The following is an 18583-nucleotide window of genomic DNA, read 5'->3' on the forward strand; positions in this document are numbered from 1 at the left end:
GGCAGCAGAGCTCAAAACACTGAGCAGAGTGATCAGGGCAGGCATTGTGGGATACTGGCGGAAGCCAGTTCTGTCGACAAAACAATCAGCAGTGTCCACACTGGCTCTTTGTTGACAATAAAGGGAGGAGAAAAGACAAAAGTCTCTCGTAGGGGTGGAAGTGTTTGGTTGCTAAAACTGGGCATTTTTCGCGACAAAAGTCCCATTGTAGTGTGTACGCTCTTGCTGTTTTGTTGCCAAAAGGCAGTTTTTGGCAACAAAACTTGCCAGTGTAGATGAGCCCCGAGACTCCTAAGAGGCACCAGAGGGTGCAGCATAGAAGACAAACAGCACCCCCGCCATACCCTCTTCAGTCCTATCCACCCACCAATAAGACATTTGGATGGGACATTTGAGCACCATCACTCTCTGTACCAATCCCACTTCAGTGTCCACCTGGCCTGTTTCCTCCAAGTGTTGGCAGCATATCACACCAGACAATGGGTCTCGGACATCATCTTGAACCAGCTATCCAATAAAATTCCTTGTTGCTCCTTCTCCAAACCTCCCTTCCCATCTGTTCTCAGGGGATTCTCAGACAGAAGGTGGACTCCCTAATCCAGGTAGGAGCAATGAAGCCTGTACCCACCCCCCAACACAAGGGGAAGGGCTTTTACTCCAAATATTTCATCATCCCCCAAAAGGAGGAGGACTGGAAACCCATCCTCAGACAGTTAAATGTCTTCATTCACCATTCAAGATACAGGATAATTATATTGGCCCTAATAATCCCTTCCCTAAATGAAGTTGCCTGGTGCACCTCTCATTGTGAAGGATGCCTATTTTCATATAGACCTTCACCCAGTGCACAGGATACTCCTGTGGGTTACGATGGGCCTAAAGCACTTCCAATACAGAGTGTTTCCCTTTGATCTCTTGACAGCCCTGGGGTTTTTACAAAGGTACTGTCCATGCATACCTGTGTCAACTAGGCAGCCCAATATTTCCTACTTGGACAATTGGCTCCTCATGGGGCAGTTGTATCAGGAAGTGCAGGCAGCAGTTACCTCTTTACTCAACCTCTTTCACTTCTTGGGACTTCAGGTAAATCCAAAAAAGTCCAGTTTAAACCCACACAAGTTTTAGAATTTATTGGCGCAAATCTGAACATGATTACACCCAAAGTTAGCTTATCTCAAGACAGATTCTTTCCAATGAGGGACTTCATCACCCAACTTTGACTCAGACCCCAGCTGACTGTCTGGTTCTGCCTGGTCCTGCTAAGCCATATGGCCTCAAGCACCTACGTGACCCCCTTCACAAGGTTTTGCATGTGGTGCTTCCAGGCACGGTTGTAGATGATCTATGCTCTGAGCAGGAACTTCCTCAGAGTGTCCTGATGTCACTCACCTGGTAGGAAACCAAGGACAATGTCTATGTAGGGTTGCCTTTATTCCTGCATTGCCCACAGAAACACTCATTATGGATGCCTCCCTAATGGGATGGAGCGCACATGTGGAGAACCATACAGCTCAGGGTTTCTAGACTCCACAAGAGTCTATGCTACATATCAGTCTTCTTGAAGTTTGGGAAATGCACAAAGCATGCAAGATATTGTTTTCCTTCATCCAGTCCATGCACTTCTGCATCAGGTCAGACATTGTGACTAGTTTACTACTTAAATAAGGGGGAGCAAAATTTGCCCCACTCTGCAGGGATACAATCAACCTGGAATTGGTGCATCCAGCATCAGATTACCCTATTGGTAGTGCTGCATTCAGCTGCAGAGTCAATGGAGCCCCAGACACAGCCTCCAAGCTGGACAGCTCTGCGTTTCCAGAAATGAGGGTGGGGGAGTAGCACATCCGTGTCTCCTGTCTCAGAATAGAGACAGGACCATTCATCCCAACTTGGTGTCCCACCATTTCGTAGCCTGGTTTCTGGATGGACAATGAATTTAGAGAGATTGTGTTCACAAGAGGTCTAGTTCATCCTTAATAGTATCAGGAAACTCTCTACATGGATTGCCAAATGGAAGCAATTCTCCATTTTGTGTCAGCAGTATCACTTACCCCCACGAGGAGTCTGGGGTCGCTCTTATCCTGTGCTGTCTTCTCTCTTTAAGAAATTGGACCTATCCATCAGTTCACTGCATGTACATTTTTCAGCTATTAATGTCTTTCATCCTCCACCGCTATTAAAACTTGCTCCTATCTGGGACCTGAGCTTGGTGATATCAGCTCTTGTGAACCTGCCATTCGACCCCTGGGCCTCTTGCTCCCTCCTACACTTGTCTATGAAAGTGGCCTTCCTAACTGTAATCATCTCTACTAGAAGAGTGGGTGAGCTTGGGTCCTTTATGGCAAATCTTCCTTACATGGTGTTTCATAGGCATAAAGTATTCTTGAGGTTGCATCTCAATTTCATCACAAAGGTTCCTTCTTAACTTCACCTGAACCAAATAGATCACTGCCTAATCTTCTACCCAAAGCCTATAATAATAGGAAGGACAAGCAGCAACACTCCCTGGATGTATACAGGGTTCTAGCCTTCTACTTGCACCGGACTAGGCCCTTTTGGAAGCCTCTGAGGTTCTTCATCTCCATATCTGAGAAAATGAGGAAGAAAGCAACCTCTTCCCAAACCTCTCTAAATGGATTTCCAGTTGTGTCCTCCTTTACTATGAACTTATTGATACCCCTCGACCTCAGATTTTCAGGATTCATTCAACCATAGCCCAAGCTGCCTTGTTGGCATTCCTACGAGATCTGCAGGGCAGTGACTTGGGGCTCCATTCACACTTTCACTAAGCATTATACCCTGGTTCAGGCTTCTGCAGAGGATGTTTCTTTTGATTCAGTGATCCAGTGATCTGTGGTGCAGAACATTTCCTTGCACCCTCCTCCTCAATGAGCACTGCTTGAGAGTCACCCACAGTGAATATCCATAGGGACCAAAGAGCGGTTACTTACCCTATAGTAACTGGAGTTCTTCAAGACGTGTGGTCCCTATTGGTATTCCACGACCCACCCTCCTTCCCTTCTGCTCACATCCTCACGTTGTTTGTGGTAGAGTAGAGTAAGGACTAAAGGGATGGCCAGTCCACAATGCCCCTTATGCCCTCAGTTCAGAGCACCAGGAGGTATAAGGGTGCAGGCATAGACCAACAGACACCGCTATTGAAGAGCGGTAGCCGTGTTAGTCTGTATCGACAAAAAGAACAAGGAGTACTTGTGGCACCTTAGAGACTAACAAATTTATTTGGGCATAAGCTCACGAAAGCTTATGCCCAAATAAATTTGTTAGTCTCTAAGGTGCCACAAGTACTCTTCGTTCTTTTTGCTATTGAAGAGTTTTTTGGTCTCGGCTGCATTGAGCGCATGTGCACCCCCAGTGAATACCCATAGGAATCACACATCTTGAAGAACTTAGTTACCGTAAGGTAAGTAAACCTTCCTTTATTGGCCCAGCTCTGCTCCTGAGTTCCAGTCCAATGCCTAAACCATAAAACCATCTTTTTCAGGAGTAACCTATCAACCTCATTAAAGTAAGAGTGCAACTTCTTATCGCTCCATAGACATGTACAAATGAGAGCACTAGAGTTAATCACATTCTTAAGAGCTTAGCTGGATCAGGGCCAGAGTGCTGAGTACATTGAAGGATAGAACCTGAAATGACTGATGGAGTCCTAATAGTTATTTGGTTTCTATCACTACTACTGGTGGATGCTGCAAGTTTAGAAACAATATAAATGTCACCCTTAGTGGGCAAGCAAAATCATACACCCCACCCATCTACTGGTCACTCCCACCTTCCACCTACTTAGCACTGGATTTTGCATCTAAAAGGGAAATAATGGCTTGTTCCCTACTTAAATAATTACTGTGGGCTGCTATTTAATTTAAAGACCATTTCTACTACAGTAGTCCCTAAAGGCCGCACCAAAGACGGGACCCCATTGTCTAAGCACTGTACACACACATTGTAAGAGACAGTCCCTGGGTCCCAGAGCTCACAGCCTAAATAGGCAAAGGATGAGAAAGGAAACAGAGAGGCACCAAGAGATGAAGTAACTTTTGGCCAAGTTCACCCATGCAGTCTTCTGACTTCCAGTCCAGTGATTTCTCCTTTAAACAAAGGTTAGGGCTCAGCAGTCCTTAGGGTCATTTCCTTATTTCTCACAAGTGCTTTATTTCAGTTAATCATCATAGATATTTACAAATGTAAGGAGTGTCAGGTCTATAGGTTAAAAAGTGTCAATCTCTTTGCACAATATTTATGGAGTGTTTAAAAACACTGAGGGCATGGCTACACTAGAGCTGGAAGGTGTACGTGTCAGCTTCCAGAGGCATCCCTGCACCAGTTCTGTCCGAGCTAGAAATGTACTTCTGGAATTTACACCTTCTAGCTCTAATGTAGACATATCCTAAGTGACATTTACTGCCCTTGAGCCATGTGCAGCACTTGCTGCGGGCAGTGAACAGTAGTTGTGTGCACCCAGTTCAAGTATAATATAGTGGCCCTAAGTAATCAGGACACAGTCATACATTTGTAATCCATTTCTGCTTTGCACTCATGTAACTCCCATTAGCATTAATGAAAATTATCCAAGAAGAGAACCAATACAGTTTTCTAGTGCTAGATACTTCTGCTGTAGATAGAATTATTGCAATAGAGAGAGCTATTCAATATGAAAACAGAGAGAAAGGAGAACGAAGTTACAATAGTTTCAGAAGCATATTTGATGTATTGTTTTATTTGAACTGTCTCCAAAACTGCATAAAAATAAGATTTGCATATAACAAAACAGTTTTTTTCCCCTGGATTGTAGTTTTATTTACATGTCTGATCTGATCTGTCAACGCTAAGTAACATTGCATTTTCCCGGGGAATTGTACAGTATTTCTGTTCGTGTCATATTTTACATTCAGATGGTCAGTGTCACGAATACAAGTGGATGGCTAGCCCATGGAAGGGGTCTTCTCGGACAGTATGGTGCCAAAGATCAGATGGATTAAATGTTACAGGTAACTATTATTTTTATTTTTCTTACATAGAACTCAATCATGCCATGAAAGAATAAAAAGGAGTGGAGACATTGCTGCTCTTGTAAAAGGATTTGCAAATAATTATCAGATATTATATTTTCCAGTAACAATAAAGAGTAACTAAAAATTCAGTATTATTACTATTTTATGATCTTTATTTGGCAAAGTTTTATTTCAAATCATCATATTATTCCATGGCTGGAAGTACTTGAAAAACCTTTTTCCAAAACTCGACTGATGACACTATGCAAAACCTACTGCTAGAGGGTAACTATAAAATAATATCTTCCTCGTTGCAGACTGACTATTTTACATTCTACTTGTCTAAAATGTTTATCCTCCACCAGTTTTAGGATTTCAAATCTCAATGGTTTCCATATTACACAAAGATCTTTTCATACAAATATGTATAGCATGTATGCATGCAATATATATGTGTGTGTTTAATATATACACATATGCATGCATGCACAGAGGGAGAAAGACAGCTTCATGGTCTATAAGATGTTCAAATAATAAGAATCTGACATAAGGCCCGTGAGTTAAATTAATGAGTTTAATTCATTCTTTTGCACCAAGGTGCTAAAGTAGTATGAGAAACATTACTGTGTGTATTTTGCTATTTGTGGTGTAATAGCCAGGTACAAAAGGGTAAATTAAGTAACGTTCTGAGGTCTCTGACTTGAAGAAAAATGTAGTCTGTTTTCTTTATGTGGGTACATCAGATTCAGAGCTTTACTTAGTCTTAATTTTTTAAACTATTTATATGATTTCATAAGCACATAATCAGTGTCAATCAACTGAACGCATACAAATGGAACTTTAATCCATGGATTGTTGACATGACAGATCTGAATGATTCTGAAGTAAATGTTACTGTCTGTCATGTCATTGGAACACTAATCCATGTATTGTCACCACAAGATGCTTAATAATCCTTTGGAGTCATCAAGTCTCTTGTGTAAGTATCAATCGGCATTTGTAAAAATGTTAAAATGCATCCTCTTCACACTGGGTATTGCAGGCCAAGTCTGTATGCATATTACAAATCCATACAAAATTGTGTTAGCTACTAGAGTCAAGCAATTTTTAATCTCAGTAATTTGGTCATGTACATTTTTTCCTTAATTTATGCCATGCACTAGTATCCTTGGATACTTATAAAGTGCTTTGTAAAATTGAATCAATTTTGGAGCTGTAAGGTTGTAAACAAAGTCTTGGGGGGGAGGGGTACATCTTATTCTTTTGATTTGGTTTATTCTGGTGCTAATGATGATTATCTGCCTGGTTTCCTGCCAGCTGACCTGACCTGCTTAGCTCCCAGGCTTGTGGGTCAAAAGCTGTGGGTAGTCTGCGTGCTGGCCTGCCTTGGAGTCAGAAACCCCGGGCTTCCAGAGTTCATGGCTCCAGGGCCGACTGCCCCAGGGCCAGGGCTGTGTTCCCTTTCACAGAAACTTTCTAAACGCTTTGGGTTTTATCATAGAAATGTAGGGCTGGAAGGGACCTTGAGAGGTCATCTAGGCCATCCCTCTGCATTGGGCAGGACCTCGACCATCCCTGACAGTTGTTTGTCTTACTGGTTCTTAAGAACCTCCATTGCCAGGGATTTCATAACCTCTCTTACTAACCTAGTCCTATACTTAATTATCCTTATAGTTAGAAAGATTTGTTCCAAATTTGGAAATACAGAAGTCCTCCAAAACTGGGTCACTTTTCTCCACCCAGCTCTAAATAAAATCTTATATGGGCTTCTGGCCCTGATGGAGCAAAGCACTTGTCTGGTTGACCAGTGGTACTTCAGGAATGCTTAAGTACTTTCCCCAGAGGACCTCTTATGCATTGAACACAGAAGACTAAGGATCAGATAGGGAACTTTTAGGTCCACCAAATATATGTTCAAAGTGTTGGGTATGCTTTACAGTACCATCCATCGATCTCATTAAGAGATCAAATCTGCCCTCAGATACAGACATTGCCCCTTGGCCTTGATTTCAGTAGGATTGCATATGTTCTTGTAAGGACAGAATGTGGCTCGGTGTCAACCTGTTGCTAGAGTACTGTATTTCTTTGCTGCTGCCATATTGCTTGGTTGGATCTGAAATAGTTTATTTTTATTCATATATATTCAAATGTTGCATGGTAAATTATATTTCCATTTGTATGTATTTACTCAGATTTTATTTAGTCTGTCACAATATAGTTCTGAGTAGTTGTTTGTTTGTTTTTTATTCATTTAAGATGGTGTTTTCAAAGATTCATTAACTCAAATTGAAATGGGTGATGAGGCAGCTCTTTTCTTCTGCAGCTCTCAGGATGACTGATACTTTGTTACATGGGTGCTTGCAGGCATGTGCCTGGTACGCACACCAGAGTGTAAAATGTTATTCCCTATGGCTGGGGAACATTTCTTATGGCAGGGTTTCCTTTATTCATCATCAGCCCTCCTGTTAACACCTGGCTTTATATAACTGCATCTAACTGCATCTTCTGTGGGAGTGACCATAGTCACTTAACAGGATTTCATCATCATTTCACACCAATATAAGGGTGTAATTACTTTGGGAAATTTGGGACATAGTGCAGGCAGGTTGCATTGGGTGGCCTCTAAATGTAAAAATGTTAAACTGCTTGGTACACCGCCCTCTTTTTCAGGACAGAAGGAAGCTGTCTAATAGCCATTTATTCTGAATAAAGTCAAAGGGTTATGGCTGAAATGATAGTGAAAACCTGATCGTGTGTATTGGTCCATAACAATAACTCTGCACTATACATAAGCCTGTAGCAATAAGAGTGAAGATTTCCATTAAGAACAAAGGATTGGAAAAACTGAGCTCTTAATGTCAAAGGTTCAATATTTATGTTGCTCTCAGTCCTTACTCCTTTAGGACATTTTCCCCCTCAGGAAACCTGTCCCATAACAGCTGCTTTATAACAGGCAAGGGAGCACCAAATACATAGTGACTCCGTCTTCCTCCCGACCCCCCACCCAGTGTTTAGAAAATTAGAGAGTGGTGGAAACCAAATAGCCAATGACAAATTGGGGGATCAGTTTGACCTTTTAGACAAATTAATGGAGAAAGACAAACTATGCAGAAGAAAAAAAAGAACTTTAATGTTTCCCCATATAAAGCACCCTGTACAAAAATTACATAATGTTTCTCATGGGTGTCATGTAAGTACTAGTTAGAGCCATGAATACAAGAACATGATTACACCCTGAAAAACAAAATGTCTCTTCCCCCCACCCCCCCAAACACACACACAAGCATTAACTGTGGCTTGAGCAATCCATAAAAGGTACATAAAAGTATTTGGCATGTCAAGCACCTTCTTCTAAAGTACAGATCAATACAAATAAATCTGCCTACAAGAATTCATGCAGGACTAAGAAAGCTATCCTCCTCCTGCTTTGGTACAGTAGTATCATCCTAAATTCACACAAGCAAGCAAGTTCCTTATGATTAAAAAAAAATGGTCCCTTGTGACATGCTGCATCAAGTACCATTTCATGGCTGAAGTCAGTAATTTCATTGGGGGTGAGGTGCTATTGTGTCAAAATCTGATTTTGTGTCCTACAGGGGGCTGTTTAGTGATGCGCCAACCAGATGCTGACAGGTCATGTAACCCACCGTGCAGTCAACCCCATTCTTACTGTAGCGAGGTACGTGTCACTGCATTGGAACAATGTTGTTTCAGTACTCTTACTGAACACTACAACACAAAAATAGTGAAGGCTAAAAGCCTTTATATATGAAAAATAGTACATAGCTCCTCATTAGTTTTCAAAATATTTTGCACAATAGAATCATGATTACTGAAGCATTTTCAGAGCTCTCACTAGTGTTTAATTTTTTTAATCAACCTCAAATCATTAACCCTTCCCATTAAATATGTAAACTGCACAGCTTTGATTCAATAGGAGATGCCACACAAATACATCCAGAGGTGCCCTCCAGGCTAGTGCTCATCAAAACAATCTTCTCTTCCAGTCATCAATGTTGTCATGATTTATAGCACTCGGAGAGCTGTGTTTTTCTGCTACACAGTGTAAAACACTTGTTCCCTACAGACTAGAACGTGTGGTTGTGAAGAAGGGTACACTGAAGTAATGTCCTCTGATGGCACACTCGAGGAGTGCACACTCATCCCTGTGGTAGCGATCCCCACTATGGAGGACAAAAAAGGAGATGTGAAAACCAGTCGAGCTGTGAACCCCACCCAGCCATCCAGTAACCAGTCAGGACGAGGAAGGACCTGGTTTCTGCAGCCTTTCGGGCCAGGTGAAGTCATTACATGAGCAGTTAATGATGCTAAGTACTGCCACAGCATTTGGCATTTAAGCTGCTCTGATGCCAAAAGTCATTAAACGTTTATTTAAGGAGGCAGTAATCTGCAAGGATTGAACAAAAAGGAAGAGACATAAGTAACCCCACCCTTTGCTGCTGCTGCATCAGTATATTTAATTAAACTGTATATTACAGAAGGGATAGAATTTTCTTCCCTGATACTACTTGTTTGAAATTTTCCAGTGAGAAGAACTGGAAATACTGTAGAGGGAAAATACTGTGAAAGGCCTGGGAAATATTCACAGTTCGCAGCACTTACTGGATATCAGATTAGGCAATTGGGGTCAAAAATATGACTGATATAACTGTCAGGAGGTCAGAACACTCTCTAAAAACTACAAGGACTTGGATGCCTTTTTTCCCCACTGATACCACTGGTGTGGTTGTGGTTTGTAGAAGATGTAAACATTTTATCAGGTCAGGTTTTCATCTGAAAGTTTTATTACACTTATAATGTTCTCAAACATCTCAGCTAGAAGTATCTGCATCACCACTTAAATGCTACAGTGATGAGAACTATAGAAACATGTTGGATGAACAGATTGTCTTGATCTGATGCAACTACATTTCTAGCCTGATCTTTTTAGAACTACACAATAGTTGCTCTTTGTATCGTGATAGTACCAAGTAGCCCCAGTCAGGGACCAGGACCCCATTGTGCTAGCCACTGTACAACAGAACAAAAATATAGTCCCTGCCCCAAAGAGTCGGTATTTTTAAGTACTGCTCCACCATGAAAAGAACTTTAATCAAAACACCATGCTTCCATAAACAAGTGCCTCATCTTTCTTACATGCTACCTCATTCCTTGTAATTCTAAAGTAAGTTTGATGAAATTCTTTGATGTGGCTACCCATTCCAACTGACCTGACCTAAAATCTCAACTAGTAGCTATTATTACCCCAAAGCGAGAGAAAATTCCATTCAAATAAACATCTAGACACTTGGATGTTCATCCCTACAAAATTTCCAGTACTTCCTGATTTCAGCTAAAATGGAAATACCAGTTACCGCAAGTGAAACATGAACAGCACAGAAACAGTCTCTGTTGTTTCAGTAATTCAACTTCTGGTGAAAACTAGGAAGATGGGAGCAAAAGTAAAAAGCAGGCAAATGTTTTGAATTCTGAATAAGGTTCAGGTTTACTTGATTCAGTTCTGATTTTGATTGAACATTTAGATCATTCTTATTTTATCTAAACCAATACTCCCATCTCTAAAAATTATTCCACCTAGTTCTGAAAGAATCATCATAGACAGTTTTTTGAAAATTTCCAGATAACATTATACAACTTGAACTTTGGTTTTAGCTGTAGATTAACAAAATACCAGAAATTGTAAATGATTTCCCTCCTCTCCCCCCAGCCCCCTGCTGCCTCCCACCCTCTCCCACCTTGCTGAATATAAGTAACCCTGTAAGGAAGACATTGAACACTTTAATCATAATGAAATCTGAATTGCTATCACTTCCAATATTGGATAAGTCAGGGCAAATCTACTGCCTCAGTCCATCTTTAATGGATCAGTTGTTTCATTGCTTCAGGTTATTAAGTTTTATTAGCTCCATTACATTAATCCAGCGAAAATGCTTTTCTATTAATTAGTCTAAATCAAGTAGTCTGCATGACTGCCAGCCCCTGGGTGGTTAGATAGTATAAAATCTGTGTACCTACCTATGCAGCAGCAGGGAAGGCTACTGGGAAGTTTAGGAAGCAAACTCAGTGTGACTACATTTATCATTATTAAGCTGTAAAAAGCTCCATTGTAACCTTCACTGAAATAGCTTTTTGGTTCTATGAAGTTATCAAAGTTCTATAAAGGGTTGGCTTGAAGCTCACAATTTCACCAATACGTGCTTGGTATGATATTGAAAACAACGCCACATAAATAGAGCGTGGTTAGTTCTACCCTCCATGGGCATATTTCGCCCTCACACACATTACACCCCATACCATCCTACTGACAGTACTGGGAATGTATGTGGTATAGTCAAGGCACAATTTGACCCTTGTATGTAAAATAATTCATACAAATGTGATTGGGAGGTATCACATGTGCATTGACAAGAAAATCCATGTGGGTATATATGTTCTAGTCAGCCTACTGCATAAGAATTTGTTTTCAAATATTAGATTCGCTTTAGGGGCAGGTGGGATGTATTTTTTCTGAGCTAGTTCAAACCTAAACCTATTTTTTAGAAGGACATGTGAATAAATACTTCCTTCTCTCTGACCTTTTCTGAAATCCATCTTGGGGCTCAGCAGGTCACAGAATCTTTGCTGGGTCAGCTTCCATCTTCACATTTCAGGAGTTGCAAAGTTTCCCCAAAGTCAAATAGGGACAGTGCATTATGAACACTTCCGATCTAAGCAGGGAACCTCAGATTATGAAATGTTTTGGCTGAATGCTTGGAATAAAACTCACTAGAGAGTTAGAGCAGCTTTCTCCCTCTTTCTCCTCAGAAGAGAAGGGTGTTCAGTTGGGGTTGTTAGAGCCTGTTTGACGTCAGGGGAAAAGAGGAGGATGTGATATGTCTTGTAATTATAGGCATGTAAAACCGAGCTGTGAAGATATAAGATTCTTGATAACAGCAGACTGTACTTCTGCTTTTCTTTAGACTACAGGATAACAATAAGTTTGGAGGGAGGGGGGAGGAAGGAAGATGTTCCAACAATGCAATTAAAAAGGAAGGACTCAAAAGATCATTGTCTAGGTCTGCAGCAAGGAAAACTGTTGTACTCAAGACAAAGTACAGACTATATCAGATACTAGATTGGTCACTAATGCTATCTAAAAAGAGAAAAATTAATGTGAAAATGAGAACATGTAGATTATTTTACCAAAATAAAAGTTGCACTTAAAAAGTGTTTCCCATTTCTCCTGACTGAGGAGTACAACACTTAAAATTGCACTCACTCTGCAGAATTACCCCTTACAAACTAACACAGGGTGGTAGTTTGTCTGTGATTGCAGTTGAGCAGGTTCACATCACCCAGTTTCTTTCGTGTCCACCTGCTCTGTACTGATAAGCAGGCGGCCTATTAAAAAGTACAGCATGAGTGCACGCCCAATGCAAGATGCAAACAAGATTCTGGGCCTTTTGGGTGACTGTCCTGCTCATGATTCGTGGTGCTCACTTGTAAATCAAACCAAAACTGCTCTAATGTTCAGCCTTGTCATCTTGAGAGTGTTTTTAACCAAACCTGTAACTGAGTAATCTAATAACACTTATACATATTATGCTTTAATGCTGCCTGTACAGACCATTATTATTGCAATTCAAGCCTGCAATGCAACAAGACTAACCTGTAAACTAACGACTAACATTCATTCCGTTTAGATGGGAGGCTGAAGACCTGGGTATATGGCGTAGCTGCTGGCGCATTTGTTTTACTCATCTTTATTGTTTCTATGATCTATCTAGCCTGGTGAGTTCTTTATTTATTCCTAAATGAACAAGTGTCACATGGACTGTGGATTTAGCATTTCACTGAATCTGATTCAGATATGGGAACTACATTGAGTCTTCAGAGTTTGGTGTGCATATGCTTTTGCCCAAATTGAGGTTACTGACAATTGCTACTTATGTGTATTTTTTCAGTGGATTAACAACTTTCTCGAGGCCTGGAAAATACTGTTTTACAAATGAGCCACGTTAAAGATGTCTTTAGTAGTTGTGTGCACTTAAAGGCAGTTGCATTGGAGACATTCAGTTTGTCTCCATTAAGAATTACTGTATTAACACCCAGAATAATACCCCAGCAGCTGTGTTTTTGGAGGTGTAACAATCCTCCCCCCTCAAAAAAGTTGCCAGGTAAGGCCAATCTAATGTTTGTTCCCTGTGAATGGTCCAGGAGGTATATCGGGGTGCCCACATTTTGTGACCAAATGTTGACATAGCAACTTACCAGGACCCTGAGGTATAATGTGCCTGTACATTTATTCTACATGCTATGGGCCAGATCTTAGCCTCTGTGGTTGCTTTGTGCCGAGACTAGTGCAAAGCACCCACTGCAAAGCTGGTAGATCCAGCTGCCCGTGGATTCCTGCAGTATCGGGGAATCACCGGGTTTGGTTCGGCCCAACATAGCAGCTTCTGTGCGATCCCACCGGTGGTGAAGGTGACATGGCCAGGAAAAAGTGTGTTTGGCTGGAACACAAACAATTCCTAACCACTGGAATGGCTCCTTTTGGGGACATAGGTAAATGAAGCAACTTTGCATAGCCCTCAAGCAACTCTAAATTGAACTTCAGAGCTGGGATGGGGTGGTATAAGAGTGGTTTAAATATATCTTCATGCCCTGCCCCAAGTGAAGCTAACAATTAGGGCTTATGTATATTAATCTAAGATTACCAGTGCAGGAGAATTTAGTACGTTTTGTTTGTGCATTTTAGATATTTACACCTGTGTCGAATGGATTTAAAACACTACTAAATTAAAATCTAAAGTAAAGATAACTAGAGAGTGGGAACCCATGCAGTATAGGCATTCCCTGTCTGATGATACCATTTAGAATTAATCTATTCACTGCTGCAAGTATATGTATTTTGGAGGATGTACCAAGATGCACTAGACAATAAGTTTTTATTGGAGATAGTGTGCTATAGCAACAGGTATTTAATTCAATAATGTGATGTAAATGATTAATTTCAGGCACCATATTCAGATCATCAAGTTAATGATGAAAGAATACCACCAGTGATGGGCCAGAACCTCTAATCTGAACCCCTTAACATTTCAGGGGAGGTTAAGATATTTAGGTTCCAGATCACATCTACAACTGGAAGGAGCCTGGTGTGGTTTTGATGCAGCCAACATTTTGCACAGAAAGCAAAACACCATTCAAAATGTTGGGCATTTCTCACCATAGTGCGATCCTGCAAAATTTCCCACCACATTCATGTTTTGATACAGCCATAGATCAGAACCAAAATCTAATCTAGATTCAAACATTCAGTCTCTCTGAAAATTTGGTATTAAAAGAGACTGTGGCTTTTGGATGTTTAAGGGGTTATTTCAGATGAAACTGAGGCTGTATGTATACACTTAGATTTTACCTACAAACAATTCATCCAGTTTATAAATAATGACTATACCACATTAGTTTTTCATTTACAGAAAGAGGTTGGTTTTTAAAGCTGAATTTATTTTCTAATAACTTTATTGTTTCAGCAAAAAGCCAAAGAAACCCCAGAGAAGGCAGAACAATCGGCTGAAACCTTTAACACTGGCTTATGACGGAGATGCAGATATGTAAAATATAACTTTCCATTGCAACAACTGGATTCTACATTGCTGGGTTGAAATCAGAGGGTGTCCAAAGGCACAGGGGCATGCTACAGAGTGGATTTTAGGCATTTTTTGTTTGTTTTCTAAGAACTGCACCATAAAACAAAGAAGAATGGCTTTCATAATGCCCATGGATATTCAAGGCATTATTGCTTTATTCTAAGCCATGAGCACAGAGAATTCTGGCAGATTGGAAACATTAATGTGGTTTTTTGAAACTGTCAAAACCACCTCAGTCTCCAAACCACTGTGGCTGACTTAGTATTCACAGTTGAGAGCCCTGATGCCAGACTTACCTTCACCATTAACCAAGTATAATCACTGAGCATGAAGAGTTTGAACCAAGCTGTCTATAACTCTTTATATTCAAGCATAACATATATACTCAGTTGAAGCATATGTATTATTCTGTCAAATTATATACTTGTTAAAGAGCATTTTAGCGCTTAATAAGATGTTAACTGAGAAGATTGAACAAGTTCAGGATCTTGGCAATTGTGTAGCTTGTGTTAACCTGCATTTCAGAGGGCAAAGATTCTCTTGCAAGACTGTTCTATTATCACTCCAAAGTATCAATGCCTCATATACACAAGTATCTAGGAAGGAAACATCCTCAGATTCAGTATTTTATAGTGATTACTGTCTGGAAAAATGAATACCTGGTGTAAAAGTTACAATATGTTTCTACTTTCTCTAATTCTCAAACTGTTGCCTGCATCTTTTTTGCTACATGTAAGGCAAATTTTTGCACTATATTAGTGCAGCATGATATGCACTTAACTAGTATTGCCATAGAAACTGCCTCTTTTCAAAATGGATGATGATGCATCTTGTGCCAGGAGTGTCAAGTAGGCATTTAAGTTCTTGAATCCTGAAGAGAGTAGAGTTCAGCTTGGACTGTGACTGGATGGAATCAGCTAATACATGTACTGTATACACTGTTTCTCATCACAGCAGCCATTTTGTAGTCTATATCATGGCAGTAATATAAGTGTCTAGTTTCTTGCCCCATCTACTTATACAAATGTAGATTCTCCAGTTGGTTTCTAATTGTACTTTGAAGGCTGTTTATGACTAGATTTTTTATATTTGTTAACTTTGTTAAAAAAAAAAAAGAAAAGAAAAGTGGTTGCCCTCTCATCTTGAGTGAAATATTCTGATTATTTGTTCAGCTAAAAAGAAGAAAACGTGTTGCTTATTTTTCCTCTCACTAGCAAAATAATTGCCATTGTGGCTGCCGATGCAAAACTTTCCATTTAGTTAGGATAACTGGATGTAATCTATACCTTTAATTATTCAGCTAAACTCTTAAAAGTACTGGTTAATGAAGGATATCAAAATATTTGCCTCACTAAACAGTCAGATAACTTTTTCTCAACTCTGGTAGTATAACAGTTCATTGCCACTCATTTCTTTACCCTAGTCCATCCCTATAGCTTTTCACTGTTATGCTTCCAAAATGAAGCATGTTGTACTACCATTGTATCTACCTACACCTGTCACAGACAGGACTCATAACCCGAGAGGGCTTACACTACCAGAGTGGCTTCTAGATGTAGCCTAAAAGAAAAATATAAATGACTGTGCTATTACCAAGCAATATAATGACAAGACTTTATCACGCAACCTTTCAAAAAAATGGTTGTCTAAAGTTCAGTATTTCTCAGATCTTTTAATAACCTCCACCATTCCTGTGCACCACTCCCAAGCACCAGTTTTTGTACAGCCAGTAAAACTACACACTTTGCCAACTTTGGGCTGGCTCGTGTGTCCACTGAAATTAATGGGCGGCATGAGTCCTTATTCCACGTCAAATTATCATTGAAATCAGTGTGTTTTGTTCAAAAATCAAAAGTAGAATATGGTAATACCCGTGTTTTGATATCACACTATGATATCTTCTCCTAATGCATAGGTAAGATGAGAAGAACAGATGAGTGTGTCAATTAGCAATAGGCATTTGTGCAGGTTCAATTTCAGACCTTACACCCTAATCCTGCAACTCGTTGGTGGACTGCCAGACCTGCCCAACACTCCACAGAACTCAATATGGCTCCTTGCTGCAGGAGCAGTAGTTCACTTACATACAACAAGTTGCAAGATTGAGGCTTTAATCTTACGTCATTTCATACAGACCTTAGGGCAAAAAAAAAAAAACTGTATGTACAAAGTTAAGTTCTTTGAAGTGTTTGAGTGAGAAACAATAAAAAGTTAGTTCTTTCTTTATCAGACAGACAAAAAAAATGGACAGTGGGAAAGTTATCAAATTGCAAATAAAACTTTAAAAATATGATGATTAAACTTGGTCATGGATTAATTAATTACCTTTGGAAGCCCATTTCTGGGTGTTGAATTGTTTCAGGCTAACATCTCTGTCCGTGCGGATAAGTGAAGAAGGTTCTTAAACTGGCAACAAGTTACCACTATTAGTTACACTGGCTAGTCTTTTAGCAGGAGCTCCACTGTAGCGCTCACCATGAAGCCTGTGTGACCTGAACACCCAAAACTTCACAATTAACTTCCAATTAAAGGTTTGCTATCATTTGTTGCTCCCCATATAAAATTACTATTGCTAAAACACAGACAAAGAATGGGTGTTTGGCTTTTACAATCCATACAAGTATTTTATGAGAAGAAAATCAAGAGCTGGTACAGATCCGCAATTGTATTAAATTCTGTGTTTCATAAAACTTGAGCCAGAATAGCCTATTCTTTCTTTATGAAGAAAAGCATTATTTTAAAAAGATGTTTAGGATATGAGAAGAGTTGTAAGTCTTTAAATCTAACAGTTGCAAAAGGTGGTCAAGTCCTATAACTATGAAACAGTTAAAAACAAACAAAAAGTTTCATATAGAATGAAGAGTAATTTGCTTTAAAAACCAGAGTGCTTCTACAAATCCAGTGCCTAAAGCAGCCACTACTGTAGTTTGTTAGTTTGTGAAAGTAATGTTTCCAGTGATCAAGTGTCTCTAAACCATTCAGAAAATAGCTGAGTAGATATTTTCTTGTTGGTATGGTGGTTTGTAATTTCCTTTAAAATCTGTAGTTTCTAGATTACTGTGTCTGCTTTGAGTCCTGGAGCAGTTTATTTTCAAAGCTTTGCTGATACTGCACAAGCTTCTGTATGTTTGCTACAATGCACCCATTTTAAAATTCCCTTTCTGCCACCAAAGTAATAACGTCCATTTTCCAATTTAACAATCTGAAAAGACCCACTTAAATACTTTGTATAAATCACTGTAAAATATACCTTGGATGAAACTGAAATCTTTTACCTTTATGTAAATCATGCTCACCCAAAGTTAAGAGTTTATTTTGCCTAACTTAATTTACTTGAAGATTTATTTTGTAGAATAAGGAGGCAGCTGTCTGAGGAATGTTTACTTTTTTTGGTTAATGTTAATTTGTAAATTGTGTAATGCATTTTTATTTTTTAAATTATGTATATTCTTTTTTAATGCACAAAATGTTTACGTACAACTACTGCAAATTTGTGTATATTGTCACTAAGCTTTATTCAGTTAATATAGATGGCATGTGAAAATGTAACAAGACTTACATTTTCATATGGGTTATTTTTATGTAACTGATGTATTGCTGACAATAAATATAAACACAATCATTTTCATGTGTCTGTTTTTAAATGATTTTGGCTGTGGTGGAGGGAGATGCTAATAAAAGTCCATATCCCTAAAATATTGCCATCTTTGAAATATTATTTTTACTTGAAAATAAACTGCAAAGCTATTCCTTTAAAAAATAAAGAAAGGAATTTGTTTACCCTCACAAGACTAGACATCTAGGCCCATTCCTGAAGTCCTTACTTAGGCAAAACTGTGCAATGTCTCAAGAAAGAACTACAGTGTCAGGACCTCTCTGAATATGAATAGATAGTTTATATTATAATTTCAAATTCTGTTG

General features: G+C 39.5%; 1 protein-coding gene across 1 annotated transcript in view; it reads left to right on the plus strand.

The window, feature by feature from the left end:
* THSD7A (thrombospondin type 1 domain containing 7A) overlaps positions 1 to 18286 on the plus strand; it is a 539353-nt gene extending 521067 nt beyond the window's left edge. The window contains exons 26-30 of the mRNA XM_054020318.1: positions 4911 to 5006; positions 8606 to 8688; positions 9097 to 9307; positions 12713 to 12800; positions 14546 to 18286. Coding sequence (XP_053876293.1) covers positions 4911 to 5006; positions 8606 to 8688; positions 9097 to 9307; positions 12713 to 12800; positions 14546 to 14630 — 563 coding nt within the window. The 3' untranslated portion in view covers positions 14631 to 18286. The remainder of the gene's footprint in view (positions 1 to 4910; positions 5007 to 8605; positions 8689 to 9096; positions 9308 to 12712; positions 12801 to 14545) is intronic.
* Positions 18287 to 18583: the final 297 nt, after the last annotated feature.

Source organism: Malaclemys terrapin, chromosome 2 (genome assembly GCF_027887155.1).
Source record: "Malaclemys terrapin pileata isolate rMalTer1 chromosome 2, rMalTer1.hap1, whole genome shotgun sequence".
NCBI classification, from domain to species: domain Eukaryota; kingdom Metazoa; phylum Chordata; order Testudines; family Emydidae; genus Malaclemys; species Malaclemys terrapin.